Raw genomic sequence first — 17,209 nt, 5'->3', positions numbered from 1 at the left:
TCTACCAAGACGTTAGGTTATTTCTAACCGAAAAAAGATCAAAAGATTATTTTAACTCGCTGATCTTGTAAGATATTAATATTTTAATAAATCATACACTAAAGTGGTCCCAAATCTTAAAAAGGCAAGGCTAGGGCAAGGACAATTGTATTGCCCAAAATCCACCAAAGTGGCCCTAGCGGCTCAAAATATGGTAGGCAATTGCTGGGCTCTACCAAGCCTGTTGGAATGCCTAGAGAAATTTTTCCAAGTGCCGGGTACACCAAGTGTCATGGTGTACCCTCACCATTAGGATTTAGTTTTATTTATTTATTGAAAAATAAGATTGAAAGATATCTAAGATGTCAAATCCTAATAGGTGAGGGTACACCATGACACTTGGTGTACCCGACACTTGGAAAAATTTCTTGAATGCCTGGACTTCAATTGTCAGGACTTGCGCCAGCAAGCATTAGACGACATCAGCGTGATGTCAAAAGTGAGTCGACGGGTCCTGCGACCACAAGGTAAGACATAGTCCAACGACTTTCCAACGAGTTGAAGATTTGGACCGTTGGATTTTCAACCGTAAAAAAAATTGAAATCAACGGTCATAATTAATCTAACAAGTGGTATTGCTCCTACGGGTTTTGAAAATGAAAAGAGTAAAATTAGTAAGTACATGAACTTGACGAAATATATAACGCAAATTCACCGATGTAGCTCAACTTAAAAAAAATATAAAAATAAAATGGAGTTGGATGATAGGTTGTCAAAAATCTTCTTGGGGTGGTATTTGTGTTAATTGGTGTAAACTAGGTTTTCATCTGTCTATTTTCTCCTCATAAAATGTCCAAGTTCTAACCTTAAACTAGGTTTCGATCTTTTGTTTTCCATTTCTCTTAAATTGAACTAATCGCTAACATTACGTGGTAATTATCAATTGGACCGTTTGTTAATCATATATCACAACGATAATACTCTTAAATTTTTCTTTTGAACAGCCAATAAGATTACTAGAACGCTATATTAGTTGCAAGAGAATTTCTCGCACCGCCCAAATTCTATAAACTTTGTTATCTTTTGTTTTGTCATGCCACCTACTTCGTACCTATTTAGTCTCAAGTCACTAAAGTTCCAACAAATGTCCAACAAATTTCCAAAGCGTGACAAAGCAGATAGTTAATGGCAGGCATTGACGGCATAGAGAAAAAGGCAAAACAACATTGTTCCCAACGATAACCTAAAATTAAAAAAAAAAAAGTTAATTTAGGAAAGTGAAAAATTAAAAAATTTGATAAGGACACAGATTATGGTTTTTTAATAAACAAAAAAATGAGATATTAGATTCGGTGCTCTGAGTTGGTGAATTTGATTGACTGTGGTCACAGGCAAGGTAAAATCATAACCTATCCAGAGTCTAGATTCAAAAGGAATGAATATCGGTAGTTTACCGTCAGTTGTATTTAAAAAAAAAAAAAATTTTAAAAATTTTAAAATGATGACTGGCATTTCCATTTCCGTAATAACCACCTTGAGCTTATCTGTAACTTTGTGCCATCACCAACTCTCGAATCCCTTTGGGCCCCTTTCCGCTTCTTTTAATCCCCGCCTTCTCCCCCTTTCTTTCTCTCAGACATTTTCACAAACACCTCACGCGCAATCGCCGAGCTCGTCTTTCAACACCCGTTCCGATGGCTTCCGTTGTCCCCGATAACCTCACCAGGGACCAGTACGTGTACCTGGCGAAGCTCTCCGAGCAAGCGGAGCGCTATGAGGAGATGGTCCAGTTCATGGAGAAGCTGGTCGTTGGTTCGACTCCGGCCGCCGAGCTGACCGTCGAGGAGCGCAACCTTCTCTCCGTCGCGTACAAGAACGTGATCGGCTCGCTCCGTGCCGCCTGGCGCATAGTGTCGTCGATCGAGCAGAAGGAGGAGGGCCGGAAGAACGAGGAACACGTGGTGCTTGTCAAGGAGTACAGATCCAAGGTCGAGTCCGAGCTCTCTGATGTCTGCGCTAGCATATTGAAGCTCTTGGACTCCAATCTTGTGCCGTCGGCGTCGGCCAGTGAGTCCAAGGTCTTCTATCTGAAGATGAAGGGCGACTACCACCGCTACATGGCGGAGTTCAAGTCCGCCGAGGAGAGAAAGACTGCTGCTGAGGACACCATGCTTGCTTACAAGGCTGCCCAGGTAACGGCGTCGTCTCGATTCTCATAAAGTTTTGACCTTTTGAACATCTGGGTTTTTACAATTTGAGGGTTTTGAGGTTTAATTTGGTGTGTGAAGGACATAGCGCTTGCGGATCTGTCACCAACTCATCCAATAAGATTGGGTCTGGCACTGAATTTCTCAGTGTTCTACTATGAGATTCTCAATCAGTCTGATAAAGCTTGCAGCATGGCCAAACAGGTAACTTTCCTATCTCACTATAATCTTGTTAGAATCTTGGAAGTGCTTCTGGGAAAGCCATAATCACTTCTGAGGTATGTGCTTCTCTCTTAAACCATAATTGAGTTATGTAGAAGCACGTTGGATGTGTTTCTCCATCTCTTGAATGATTTGGTAAGTGATTTTATGGGTGTGCTTCTCCTCGAAAAGTGATTCTGGCCTTCCCAGAACCACTTCCAAACGGGCCCATTACGATTTTGCGATGTTGCTTTTCATTCTTTCTTTGTACTATTTTAGTGAATTTCGTTGGGATGTGTTACAGTGTTGTCTCGCTGCGTAAGTGTTTTATATGATATCAACTTTCTTATTTAATATTTACTTAAGCAAAGCTTGTATGAATTGGTTTCTGTATGTTCTATTTATAGGCACCAAATCTGAATAATGCACGATACAAAATGGGTTTGGGTTGTTTACTTTGTGGGGAAAGGACTTTAAAATCTCTCGTAAAAGTTTTGGTGATACTTAACATAGTTGCTCTTTGACATGTTGTGTGTTCTAGTCGTTATTTCCATGTTTGCTGTACTGAAAGTTAGATGAATTATTGAGGTGATCATTGTTTATTATTAAAAGAAATTATCCCCATGCGTTTGGCAGTGGGCAGTGTCTTGAAAATCTTGTTGGATTGGTGCTATTTTATCCATGTCTGTCGAGTTGTTTTGTCAAATTGCAAAATTGTTATATCCTTTGATGGTTGAAACTTGAATGGTTTGCTTCATATTAGTTTTTTTTTTTTTTTTTTTTTTTTTTTGTTGTTGGTAATCCATTGGGGAATCAAACTTGGGACCTCTTCCAACGTTGGGAAGAGAGGTACGACTAAACCAAGAGCTAGTTGGTAGATTACTTAAATTTTATATTGTATCGCCTGCATACCGATCCTTTTCATTACCCAACTTTCAGCAGATGATGAAATGAAACATATTCTGTTGAGACATGCCACAGTAAGTCACGATGGAAAATACTTGCTTGCTTCCTGACATTCATGCATTTAAAAAGCTTGAAGATTAAAACTTCGTCTTGTTAAGTTTTTGTGTACTTGAGATGTGTGGTTGTAGCTGTGTGCCTTCCTTTTGAAATGGTCTATTTATCTTCTAAGATGCTTTGTATTGTGAATAATTAGGCATTTGAGGAAGCTATTGCTGAGCTAGACACTCTGGGAGAAGAATCATACAAGGACAGCACTCTAATCATGCAACTTCTAAGGGACAACCTCACTCTTTGGACTTCTGATGCTTCGGTTAGCCCCGCCTTCACTCCTCTCTCTCCCCCTCTCAAGATTGATGATGATCTGTTTTATATGTTATTTTATATGTTGTGTTTATGCAGGACCAGTTGGACGAGGCATAGAGGGCAGCGAAAGGCGGAAAGGCCACATTCGTCCTCTGGAGGAGCCTCCACATTCATCCTCTGGAGGAGCCTCGGTGGGCATTGAATGCCATTTTCCTGTGCTGATTGGAAGAAAGTGTGTTAATTTGTACATTGTTCCGCAACGTTGATACTGAACTTGTTTTCAAATTTGTCTTTTAAATGATTTGTGATGGATAGAATTTGATGTTGACAGCAACCAGCTTTTTTTAATCTAAGTTTGGATTACGGGGTGAGATAATCAAGGATGACAAGATAGAAAATTTTATTTTCATTGGATTAATCGATATTTTGACAGACCATCGGATACCTCGATACCTCGTTACATGGATTAGTAACTTTTCTTGCATTAGTAACTTTTCTTGCATTAGGAAAAGTAACGTGGACGGTTTTTTAACCATTTCGTTTTAAGTTTTTACCAAAATGTTGTTTGGTAAGTTGGTAACTGATTTCAATTTTTGATTTTCAGAAAGATGAAACTGTTTTCAAAATCAATTTCAGTTTTCGCTTTCGTTTTCACTCCCTTTTTATCATTCACCAATTCCATGTCACAAAACAGGCATCGCACCCATCTCAAAATTCAATATCTAAAACCCTTTGACTTAGATTAGGCCGCTCGACTCTTGTTGGTTCTTTCTAAAAAAGACGATGAGGAGACACACAATACCATGGAGGGGTAGATCTAACTGATAAAAAGTCCATATATCATCTTAGAAAAACCAACAGGAAACCCGACAGCGATAAGTAATTCCTGGTTTCAACTGTACCACTATGAAAACATCATGCAGCTTGTTTTATTTGCACACATACTTACACATAGATAAACACCATTCGAACCATCTGCTTGCCTCCTTCAAGAAACACTCCAACGGTTCTATGTACTTGATCCGTTATAAGAAGCTTTGAGTCAGTCCCTTGTGCTGTTTTTGATCCATTCTAGGTACGGGAGACTGCCCGCGTTGATAGGTAAGGCAATAACTTCCGGAACACTGATAAACGAGAAAACAAGAAAAGAGAGGGAGGTCAGTCTTAGCAGAGGGGATTACAGGGTGCAGAAACATTCTGAATCTACAAGGTAGGATTTGTGGCAACGGTTCTGGCTGAAGGGACTAGGCATAGGGTCTGATCTATAAGTTACGTAGAGCATTGTGGCTGCCACAATCTTCCAATTATTTGGAATTTTCAGCTTGCAACTAAGTTATAACAATTATAAGAAATTTATTCTGCAGAAGCTTTGAGCTTACTCGTATGGATGGTTTGCCTTGACATGCGCGGTCAAAGCTTCAAAAAGGGATTGCCTTGTCTTGATTATAAGAAGTTCTTCAGAATCTGTCTGGACCTATCCACGAATAAGAAAAGGTGAAATAAGTACACACATATTTTCCATATCTCGTGCTTTACTTATGAAACTGTACAAATTTCAAAGCAACAAATAGCTTGTGAACAATCCAAATTGGAAGGGTTATTAAGGGTATCTCTGCACCCTTCTCTATGATCTGTACCTCTCCTTTCCACTCATAGATGGACTCAATGCCTGCATTCACAATATTCAACATGAATCAGACAAGAAATACGAGCTTGATGCAAGTTGTATGCAAGAATGTTAATGAGGAAATTCATAAGTTCAGTTGTCAATTCAAAGATTACAATGCAAATATCAATATCAATAAAAGGGAGGACACGAGAATCTTATTTTAAAGAACACAAATAACAGTTCAAGTAGATAGCACGCATGTTAACAAGTACATAGCTTGGCCAATCCAAGCAAACATCGATGTTCCTTCCATACTAAACAATTAACCAAGGCAATCAAAACTTAAGTAGTCCACACATTGTAATCATGATCGAGCAGTAACAAAAAAACATAGGCGAGAAACAAAAAAAGGTTCCCCGGGGGAGGGGGGTTGATAAATAAGGTACACAATCTATAAGTATGAACTAAGTTCTACAACCATGTTTTAGCAGATGGTACAAGAAATAAGATGTTTGGCACTTTGGCTTACTCCAAGTCAGATGGTTGGTGTTGACCCGAAAATTATGATTATTCAGACATAAAAAAAAAACTAAATTATCAACTTGCACAATTTGTGTTCAGTCTTTCCATCATTATTTTGCTTTCCCAGAAAAAGAGGTCAGTAATATCATTGGAACAAGCAAATGTAAATTTAACAGCCCATGCTCTTTGGAATATATACAGATGACATGAATTGGTCTGCAACAAAAGCAGTAGGCAAAACAATATACAAGCATAATGTAAGGATTCATATGAAGCACATACCTGGCACTAGGTTAACACAGGCTGCAAGTTTTTCTCTGACTAAGCTTTCAGCCAACTTCTTTCCTGCAGAAAGATAGTATGTCATAAAAAATAAAATAAGTAAAGTAGCTTTAGCTTCAGTCTTCCAAACCTTAAACGAAAGTTTGGTAGTTGTGAAATTTCGAAGCTATGAGAAAAGCATGCAACGCATAAAATTGAGGAGGGCTAACCAAACCTACTGTATGTCTCAAAGAAAAAAATGAGACTGAAGGTGTAACCCATGTGTATTGTTTATTATTGGAGTGTCAACTAAATATATCACAATACGTGGAAAACAAATTCAGAATGCTTTCTTCATAAATCCAATTACTGGACTCTCAACCGGAAAGCAAAATCTAAGTACTTGTTGCTTGTAAGCATTATAACATGTTCAAGTTAAATTCTAGTGACCTAAAATTCGCACATCGCAAAGTTAGCAGGATGGTTCAAAATACTGAATCACATTGGTGCATCCAATTTTTATGTGCTTTCCTGTGGAAGATATTGCCATATTTTCCCCAAACTTGCAGATATCCATTCACTAGAAACGCCACGAAAATCGCCTATTTGCCAAAGAACGCTCAAGACAAAGTATCCACGCAGACTACAGTCAAATCATCATAATTTCACACAAAATTCAACCATATACTCATCATGTTTCTCAATAATTAAGCACCCAATGACGAAAATCATAATCTTTTCGAAAACAAAACAAAACCCAAATCAAAAAATGCAAAACAAAGAAAACCCATTAATCATTTTGATCAATAAATACTAACCTACTTCTCTGCTGGGCACAGTCACATAAACAACAATGCTTGGAACAGTAGTATCGCTACTCCCTTCCATTCTCACAGAACCAACGCCTGCTGATTGGCTCCCAAACTTTGATCTATAAACCCACAACACAGTAAACAATGAAATTAAATAAAAAAAACCCTTTCTGCATCAGAGACCGAAGGACAAGAAGGAGGCGGTGGCGTACCTCAAGAGAGGGGTAAAAGGGAGAGACTGAGCGGTGCCCGTTCTGAAGGCGGAGAAGGAGAGAGTGGGAAGGAGGTTGGAGATGCCCAAGGTGAATACGCAGAATGCTCCCACCAGGGGAAGACGGCGTCGAATTGTGGCGGAGGAGGAGATGGTTCGAAGGGCGTCGGCTCTGCAGCAGAGTGTAGAAGCCATTTGTGGAGGAGCGGTTGGCGGGTATGTATACTTTTGTTGGGCGTCATCATTAAGCATGTTTGGGATTCGTTACTTGATGCTCAAACCCGGGATAACATAATCCCAACAGCCAAGCAATTCTAATTTTCCCTTGAGAGTGGCGGTTATCATTCTTAGATTTGGGCCACTGGGCCCAATTGTATTTCAACTGGGCCGTAAGGAAACAGATTACCATTTGGGCCTAGCATTTTTTTTGTCGATTGCGCCTAGCATGTAGAAATTAGGTTTTTTTATTTTTATAACAAGAATATTATCTACACGAAAAAGGAGGAGTGAACTTAATTTTATAATGAACTATCAATAATGAGATTCAAATTTTACTTTGACAATAATCGAATTTAAGACTTCTAACTTACAAGTAAAGAGGAATACTACTAGATGATAGTATTTTTTTTTTAACAAACGGTAGTATGTACACTAAAATGATGGGGGGAGTGGAGTAATCCTTACAATGAGCTTACCATAATACTTAATGCTGTAGTTCAATTTCACGTTTGATGAAAATTAAATCTAAAATCTCTTACTTACAAGTGAATGAAAGAAATATCACTAATCTCGTAGCATTAAGTGGCTTAAATTGGTTTATTTTCTCTCTTCTTGAAATTATACACCAAGGACAAAAAGGAGAAAAGTGTGGGAAAGGTTCAGACTTCGGTTTTCCATTTGAGAGTTGCAGCTGCGCCGTTTGGGGAGTGCTCTTTGTCCTTCTACCCATTTCATACCATTTTCCCTCCGTTTCTCGGCAACCAATCAGGTCTTACAACTATTCACTGGTTAGACTAGCATCTTTTCGGGTCACCTCAGAAGCTCCTATCAGTTTCCAGGTACTTCTTCCCACCTTTGAATCCCTTACCATCTGTTTGGTTACCAAGAAAACTGTCAGAGGCAAAAATATAGATAGAAAATTTGAGCTTTATCTTTGTCTAGGTCTGCAGCAAGTAATAATTTCTGTAAACTTCTCTTCATTATGAACAGGGGTTTCTAGAATTTTATAGATAAAGGGGAAAATAATACTGTTGGCAATTCCTTGGAAAATTATGAAATGAAGTATTTGGAGAATACATTTGGATTTCGTATATTGTCTTTAATTTTCTCTGTAACCAAACAGAGTCTAGGAGTTTTTGTTTACCATTTAGTTTTCGATTCAAATGTGGTGAGACTTATATTTTGCCATGCTTCTGTTTCATGTAACTAATACAGAAAACATATGAAATTTTAGGTAGAGAAGCGTCTGAAGATATCAAAATTATAAATGGGTTCGAAGTCCAAGCGTGCTTCAAGACTTCAAGATAGGATCAGCGACTTACCGGATTCAGTTCTTTGTCACATACTTTCCTTTCTTCCAACAAAATATTCTGTGAGGACTAATGTTTTGTCTACAAGATGGAAGAACATGTGGGCCGCTGTTCCCAATATAGATTTGGACAATGAGGATTTTCCCAACTATCATGGTTTTACGATGTTTGTTGATCGTGTACTTCTCTTCCGTGGCTCATCCGACATTGAAAATTTTCGTCTGGATTGTCACTGTATGGGGGATTTCCCTCGTATTGATGCTTGGATTCGCACAGCCATTATGCGTAATGTTGCTGAACTTGATCTTTGTGTTGAACCACATGAGCAGAATATTTTTGAGTTGCCTAAAGGCTTTTTCATGTGCAAAACACTGAGGGTTCTGAAGTTGATGTCAAGTTTTGTTACCAATACGCCTACGTCATGATGCTTACCAAGTCTCAAAAGCCTTTCTGTTACAGTTAGGTATCCTGATAACGACCTGATAGAAAAGTTTTTGTCTCGCTGCCGGGCAGTTGAAGATTTAACTATAAATGGAGTTGTTGGAGAACATGAAGTTTGGAATTTCAATAACTCTGCACTTGGACTGAAGACCTTAAGAATAGATTTGGAAACTGCCCCTGATTGAGGAGATGTTTGTGATTTGGCTATGAATAACGAGTGCATTGATGCGCCAAAGCTTGAAAACTTTGATTACGAGCAGATTTTCTTGTCAAATTGTGTATTGGAGAATGCAAAATCCCTGGTCAAAGCCACTATTCATTTCGATGAACATTTTGCTTGTGAATGTCCTGTCCATGCTAGCCGCGTAACTACTCTTCTGCTACAAATTTGTAACGTTAAATGTCTGTCTCTTGCGGCACATTGTTTGGAGGTAAGTGTGCTCTTGTTTCTTACAATATGTTTGGTAGAGAGGATTATATTTGATAAGGAAAGAAGAGGGTGGTTGACAAAGGGGCACGAAAATATAGATGCTGCATATTTTCTGCAAAGAAGGAAGGGCCTATGACTTTCATTTCCTTCAAATTGGATAGGTTGAACTTAAAACAGTTTTGTAATTGTGAAGATTATTGTACCCTTTTTCACTCAAGACCCAATGAGGAAAAGTTTTTGCATCTTTTCTTCCATGATATCCTAAACTACACAGGGGATTGACACATGATTGCATCCTTTCATCATCCATTCTACTTGCCCTATTGATAATTCTTATCATTTTTTCTTCACACCAGCCATGGTGTTTGTAACTTGCAGCCCTCTACTTTGTTTATTTATAGTTGGAAATTGTGAGGGCGAGCCTTGGCGCAACAGAAAAGTTCCTCCTTTGTGACCGAAAGGTCACGGGTTCAAGTCATGGAAACAGTCTCTTTGCAAAGTAAGGGTAAGGCTGCATACGAGACGTTCCCTCCGACCCTCACAAAGCTGGGAGCCTTGTTGGCTTGGGGTTGCCCTTATAGTTAGAAATTGTATAGATGCATTAGTATATGTTTTAACTACTACTCTAGTTTCTAATACTCTATTTTTTATGAAGGTCTGTCAGCTGCCTGCTTTTGCTAATTTGAGCCAACTGAAGCTAGTTCTTAATGCTTGCTATTCTTGGTGGGCAGAGTTCCTCCAGAGATCACCCGTTCTGGAATATCTTGTCTTAGACTTTGATGTAAGACATATAGATTTATGCTACGTAACACCAACTTGCAGCTCTTAGGCTGAGTTTTTGGATGAGGGTTTTCCTAGTTCCAAGGGATTGATGTCAAGTTATTAAAGAATGGACCACAAAATGCAACATAGAAGGGATTAGAAAAACCTCCAGGATCATTACATAGGCATATGAGAGGGATTTGCTAATCCCTACTTGGGAGGTGTCATCTACAAACCTCTCTCACATGCCTTTGTAATGCTCAAGTAAGGCTTTTCTAATCCCCTCCGAATAACATTTTATGATCCACTACTTCATAAGTTGACATCAATCTGTTGGGACTTGGAAAACTCTTATCCAAACATAGCCTTAATGATTCTTATTTCATTCATTCTTTTAAATCACTGTCAGGTCTTCAGTAGTTGTGGTTTTGAATCTGAGCTGGTACGAGAATACCCACATTTTCAATTCAAGTTGCCAAGGGTTCGATGGAATCCGCCAGATTTTGTGCCTAGTTGTTTGCTGACGCACCTTAAGACTATCTGTATAACAGGATTAATGGGAAGGCCGCATGAGATGGAAGTGGCAAAATTTTTGCTAGAAAATGTAAAGGTTTTGGAAAAGAATGACAATACATACCTGTCGTGGTATTTTGCGTACGAGGAAGGAATTATACAAGAAGTTTTTGATGTTTCATCAGGGTTCGAACACATGCGAGGTTGAATTTCCCTAAGATGTAGATTTTTCTCATTCACAAGGATCTATCTTTGAAGTTCGAGTGGTCTAGAATGATACTGTAATCAAAGTTGTAAAAGCACTAGTTTTGTTGATCTTTTGATTAATCTATTTGTAGTACAACTTTCTTCCACACTACGTTGTGATCGACAGTCTCACGACGTCGGTTTCCGATCCTATTAGTTTACAATTTCTATCAGATATGAGATGTATGAAGCGAATTTGTTCAATCGAATGAATTAAGCATATTTTGGGTCATCCCTGAGATTTCATGTTTCTTCTCAACAACTCTGCTTTACCTTCTGTAAGAAACAGGCGCAGGTACAGCTTTCTATTGGGCCGTGGAGGGTTCCACCAGCCCCTTGCATTGGGTTTATTTTCATTACATTTGTATGAGATTCATGCATGCAGGTAAGAATACGATGACCATTTAGCATATGTTTAGGATGGAAGATTATCTTTTAAGGATCTTCAAGTCTCTTGCAAAAAAAAACATAATATTGGCATTGAAAGCATAATGATTCTATTAGTAATAGCAAATTTTTTTTTAATACGAGCGACATTCATACTCTAAATTACATTTAAGAGGGGCAGTTTGAACACATAATACAATGGAGGAAGACACTAATCACCGTAGCAATCCACCAGTTGCAGTAATTGTAAATCCTTTTATTTGAGGTATTGGGAGAAACTAATTGTAGGGGATATTGTTGTTTGATGCAAAAACATTGATCACCAATTCCTAATTCAAGCCTATCTGAATATAAGATTGAAGATACTGATCCTAATTCTATTTGCATCTCTTTCGTTGGAGTTCTATAGTACATATTTCACAAGCTCGCAATCTCTTTCCATAAAAGTTAAACTCTTCAACCTTAGTAAAATCATTTCCAAAGTGTTTGTTGATTAGCAAAGTAATAGCAGTTAGTTCTGACATAGAGTATTGTTAAGTTGTGTTTTACATACATCATCCAATTCCCTTATGTTTAATTACTCATCGAGCCACTACTAACATGATGATTTGAAATGATAATACGCAATCTAACTAATAAACAACGAGTAAGTTCATATTAAAAATATTATATATAAAACCGATTAGAAACGAAAAGATGTGATTACAAACCAAGCAAAGACATGACTGAATAAACAAGTGTGAAGACTACAAATTGCGATTAAACTGATCCTAGCTAGGAGCATCAATTTGAAGTGCAACATTTTGTGGCATGCTTTGACATTTTGTTAAATGGTTTTTGTCATCTCCAAATTTTGGCAGTGAGAGTGCACTTGATTTACCTAACACAAATCATGGACTGGAATTCTCAATATTCAACAAATTTCCCCATTCCCAAACATATGGCTGGAAAACAGAATCCCAAAAGCATATATAAGGCCATCCCCAACCGATCCGGCCAAAGGTTTAAAGGACTAAAAATAGCCCGAAATGACACGAAAACAGTCTCCAACCGAAAGCTAGGGCAAAGGGCTCATGGACCCCACCGGCCCAAATGAGCCAACTAGCCCTGGGCTGGCCCAAATAATTCAAATCCAACTGCTACTGGCGTCAGCATGACGCAGTAGCCGTTGGATTTGAAATTTTTTTTTTCCAGATAAAATTATAAAAAAAAGAAAGTAATAAAAAATTCTTAATTTTTTTTTTCTATAAACACCTAAGTCATTTCTACACCATTTTTCACATATATTTAAGTTGTAGTTGTTGTAGTTTTTAAATTGAAATAATAAATTATGTTTGGCTTATGACCCTTTGGCCCCCTCAGTTAGAGATGATATGAAATATGGTCTGATATTGTTCATTAAAATATAATTTCTTAGAAGGCTATAGGGCTAAAGTGAGCCCTCTGACCCTCCTTTAGTTGGAGATGGCCTGACAAGCATCATTTAAAACGATCCAATGCAGCATATGAAAATGTTGACGCAACCGTACGGCCTCTAAAAATACTGTTCAAAATGAGGTTTCAATATTTTTAAGCATCAGTTTATGGAAACTCAACGGTGCTTCGAAAATTTGAGTTCTGAACGACCTCCAAATTTTCAGACTGACTTAAGAAAACCATGTATATCTCTCAAATGCGTATTCAACGCCATATTGTGCATGTCTCAACTATTGCACTGTGCGATCAGTTAATCAGGTGAATAATGTAATTGCCCTTAAGTATTTATCCAAAGTTCAAAGCCCATATGAGTTTTCTAATATTTGAGAATTAAGTATGATAAAGATAGAGTGGGCCTTGCATGCCATCTCAATCTAGTTTAGAAAATAATTTATTATTGCTAAGAGCAGGAGGCCAAATGAGATTTTCTAAAGATGATATGAAATTGGGATCAAAATCCTCTCCTGCGCTTAGGAGGTTAAGTTCTTTAAGTAAATCACACGGATCGTTAGATCAATAGGTTATAGACTCAATGTCACTCTTTTTGGTTTTTTAGCTTTGTTTCTTCTTATTTCTGTTTTTTTTTTGTTCTTGTAGCAATAACAAATAATAGTAATAAATGACCAAAATGAAAAGAAATGTTTAAAATACCACATAGACATATAACAATAACAAATGACGTACTATTTACTCCAACCAAGATGTCAAAATTGATATGGAAAAGAAGACTAAGCTGACATGAACAAAGAGACGTCAAATTTGAAATTCTCTTCAAATATGATTTTTGCTATTTCCAAAGGTGTTCCACTTGCCTTGCCTTACCTTAAATGCTAGCATATTTAAGTATTATTTTATTATTTTTAAACCAATAACAACTCAACTTTTATTATTTTTGTTTGAAAAAAAAACATTAATGAAGCAATAAATTTTGGCATATTCGGGGGAAGGAAAATATTAAAAATATATCAAATTGCCAAGTTAAACATCAAATTAAAATTTGTCGTTTAAATTTGACATCTTCTTTAAAGATACTCTTATTTTAATTAACAATTTTCAACTTACTTTCTCACTTAGGTCTTGTTAGAAAACTCTTTCCAGTTGGTTTTGTCAGTCAAAGGATGCTGCTTATAAGTTAAATTAATTAATGAAATGGTGAATCTCAAGGTCTTTTGGTTTTCAACGTCTAGCACTTCTTCACATATTCATTTTAACTTTCCTCACACATTTTGTCAATTTATTGATTCAATACAATTGTCACAAATTAAGAGAGGTGTATAGAAGGTAAAAAATAACGTGTGGATAGAATTATCCCTAGTAAATGTAATTTTAAGCCAAGTTTATTAGAAGACTACACATTCATTTTAACTTTCCTCACACATTTTGTCAATTTATTCGAGTCAATACAATTGCCACAAATTAAGAGGGGTGTATGGAAGATAAAAAATAACGTGTGGATAGAACTATCCCTAGTAAATGCAATTTTAAGCCAAGTTTATTAGAAGACTACTATTATTTTCGGTTGTAAATTGTATATCTATTTGTGTCTATCTTCACGCTAGACATAAATAGATACACAACTTGTTTACAAGGCTGATTGTCACGAGATCAAGCTAATTAGTAATCGGAGTATAATTAAAGATTTTTAATTATATCTTGATTATCTCTTGTTGCATAAGATACAAAATAATATACAAGTAGATTCTCAATTGTATTAATTAAGAAGGAACATGAATTCTATTGATTATAAACAATGACTCGATCTCCATCACTTCCCATGAACTTCTAGCAGTGAAAAAGAATGACAATATATACCGAATGGATGAGTTAAAAAATACAGTGGGTGTGAGTGACACTCTGTATAGCTCGGATCTCAAACAAGAAGAAGACTCTCTCTCTCTCTCTCTCTCAGATTCAGAAGTGCCAAAACAAAAAGTCTTAGAGGAGGAAGGGTGTGGCACACAAAATGGGGCCATGGGTAAGACCACCGGATAAGGTGGGTTATGAGCGTGGTGAGTCCAGTGTTTGAAATTTCTTCAATACAGTTGAAATTTTTATGAAAATATCTAAAAATTTAAAGAAAAATATGGAAATAGAGGGTAGCAACGCTTAAGTTTAAGCTAAAATCGACAAGTTTCGTCGATATTTTCTGACATATCAGTTAAATATCAAAGAAATTCTTATATTTCGTCCAAACCAGTGTTTGACAATCCCTAAAGTTTAATTTTGAATTTCCATTATTTCCATCGAAAGCAACCAATATCGACATGCAATATATCCATCGATATTTTCAGACACTGGGTGAAACACAAAAAAGAAAATTGTAGCAATGTCCTTTAACTAAAAATCCATGATCCTTGGTCTTTAGAGCATGTCCAATGGAAGTCCCTATTTAGAGACTCTCACCACCACTTTTAACTTTTATGTACTTATTTAGGAACTTAAAGGGAATCTTTGTGTTCCTAAAAGAATATAGCCTCTAATGGTAGAGTCCTTATAGTAGAATCCCTAAATTTGAAAATTTTATGATTTTATGTAATAATTTGATTAGGTGCACATTTTTTGTTTATGTTAACTTTTTTCTAATCAATTAAAAGCATTAAAATTAAAAGCTTAAAATCTTCAATCAAGATTGTGGACCCTGTTTTCCCCTCCAGGTGCACATTTTTTTTTGTTTATGTTAACCATTTTTAATTAATTAAAAACATTAAAACATTAAAAACTTCAATCAAGAATGTAGGCTTCGTTTTCCACTCAAGGTTATCCTTATATAGTCCTTATATTTGAGGACATACACTATGTATCCGGTGAGTCCCTATACTTTAAGGACTCACTTTCTGACCCATTGGAGATTCATTTTATCCTTATATTTGTTTTATACTCATTTTAGAGCAGTTCCACCGGGGAACCTTTAGGCCAGCACCCAGCCAAATTATTGGCCTGGCACCCAGCCAAATTATTGGCCTGGCACCCAGCCAATCCACTCCAGCCGAGCAGATAGGCTGGCACCCAGCCCAAGCTGGTCTCTAGGCTGGCTCAGAATGTGCTGAGCCCTTGCCCAGCCTACATGACGCCAGGCGATACCGTCACGCCTCCCTCGACCTGAATTCGACTCCCTGGGTGTGGAGCACCTCCTTGGCGAGCTCCGGCGAGGAGACGACGAGGTTGCGCTGCCCCATCCGGAGGAGGAAGCAGTCGCCGAATTTATTGGCGAGGTTGGTGAGAGGCTGTTTGTAAAGCAGAACCACCCCAGTAAACTCCAATCAAAACTGAGCTTCAATCGAGAAGCTATATTCTTCTAGCTGTGGACCTTCGTAACTCCCACAAACTTACCTTCGTAACTCAACTTTGGAGCTTCAATCGAAATGGAGAGGTGTTTCAGCTGTGGGTTGCGTCGTTTCGCAGTGTGGGTTGGGTTCCAGAGAGAAGAAGAAGCAGGGAGTCCAGAGAGAAGAAGAAAAATTAAATTATTATTTTATAATAAAAAATAATAATATTTTAATAAAATGGACTAGGCTATTTTTTTAGGGGTGGAGATGCTTTGGCTTATTACTGTTCAATGTGGTCTATTACTGTTCACTTGAGTGGATAAATGCGCTGGGTGCTAGCGCAAAGTCTGTAGGGGTGGAACTGCTCTTATACGATGGTTGCCCCTATTTAGGAACTCCACTGGAGATGCTCTTAACTCATCAAAACATGTAGCTATGGTCATTTTCATCAACTCCGTTAAAATTTCTGTCAAAATGAGTCACATGCCACACATGTGAGGTCAGAATCAAGGGGAAAATATGGAAAACTAAATGAAAAAATTGTAGAAATTATCCCTCAACTTTAACCCAATTGGAAGCATGGTCCCTCAATTTTAACTCAATTGTAGCAATGATTCTTCCAATACGACTCGTTTTGACGGAAGTTTTGAAGGAGTTGACGAAAATAACTATACTTGCACATTTTGAGGAGTTAAGAGATCATTAATCATGAATTTTTAATTGAAATACTATTTCTTCAATTAAGTTAAAATTGAAGAATCATTGCTCTAATTTTCTCGACACAAGATGAGACCGAGTAACATGACAATATCAAGAGAGTGGAGTAAAAGATAATTTTTGTGTGTGGTATGAGCCACTTGATCCCATCTCCGAATATTAGACCTTCTTCCTCTCTCCTCACTCCTCACTCACTTGGAACTGAGTACTCATCTCTTGTTGATATAAAGACAGATAGTCTTTGAAATTAGCAAAAGATCTGACATGGAACAAGTGGTTAATATTAGGGCTTAATAAAAAAATAAAAATGAAAAAGACAGAAAAAACAAATTGAGTGTGAAGCTGTGAAAGAGGAAAAGGTGAATTGCAAA

General features: G+C 37.4%; 4 protein-coding genes across 4 annotated transcripts; 3 read left to right on the top strand and 1 right to left on the bottom strand.

Moving 5' to 3' along the window:
- Window positions 1–1,535: 1,535 nt before the first annotated feature.
- On the top strand, window positions 1,536–4,032 carry LOC137716916 (14-3-3-like protein G-BOX factor 14 kappa). The gene is made up of 4 exons (XM_068456266.1): window positions 1,536–2,171; window positions 2,268–2,390; window positions 3,547–3,663; window positions 3,753–4,032. Exons 1-4 carry the CDS (start codon window positions 1,674–1,676, stop codon window positions 3,771–3,773), a joined length of 759 nt encoding a protein of 252 aa, XP_068312367.1. The 5' UTR covers window positions 1,536–1,673; the 3' UTR covers window positions 3,774–4,032.
- Window positions 4,033–4,445: 413 nt separating this feature from the next.
- Window positions 4,446–7,284, bottom strand: LOC137716917 (protein CutA, chloroplastic-like). The gene is made up of 6 exons (XM_068456268.1): window positions 7,073–7,284; window positions 6,867–6,979; window positions 6,070–6,132; window positions 5,294–5,325; window positions 5,036–5,130; window positions 4,446–4,780 (listed from the first exon to the last, which is right to left on the bottom strand). The coding sequence occupies exons 1-6, from the start codon at window positions 7,264–7,266 to the stop codon at window positions 4,699–4,701; spliced, it is 579 nt and encodes a 192-aa protein (XP_068312369.1). The 5' UTR covers window positions 7,267–7,284; the 3' UTR covers window positions 4,446–4,698.
- Window positions 7,285–8,557: 1,273 nt separating this feature from the next.
- LOC137717151 (F-box/LRR-repeat protein At3g59190-like) lies at window positions 8,558–9,226 on the top strand. Its single transcript, XM_068456454.1, has 2 exons — window positions 8,558–8,996; window positions 9,060–9,226. Exons 1-2 carry the CDS (start codon window positions 8,558–8,560, stop codon window positions 9,224–9,226), a joined length of 606 nt encoding a protein of 201 aa, XP_068312555.1.
- LOC137718611 (putative F-box/FBD/LRR-repeat protein At3g49030) lies at window positions 9,031–11,214 on the top strand. Its single transcript, XM_068458160.1, has 3 exons — window positions 9,031–9,472; window positions 10,127–10,252; window positions 10,643–11,214. The coding sequence occupies exons 1-3, from the start codon at window positions 9,248–9,250 to the stop codon at window positions 10,952–10,954; spliced, it is 663 nt and encodes a 220-aa protein (XP_068314261.1). The 5' UTR covers window positions 9,031–9,247; the 3' UTR covers window positions 10,955–11,214.
- Window positions 11,215–17,209: the final 5,995 nt, after the last annotated feature.

This window comes from Pyrus communis, chromosome 15, assembly GCF_963583255.1.
Source record: "Pyrus communis chromosome 15, drPyrComm1.1, whole genome shotgun sequence".
Lineage (NCBI taxonomy): Eukaryota > Viridiplantae > Streptophyta > Magnoliopsida > Rosales > Rosaceae > Pyrus > Pyrus communis.
The sequence above is the reverse complement of the archived record's forward strand: the minus strand, read 5'-3'. Positions and strand labels throughout refer to the sequence as shown.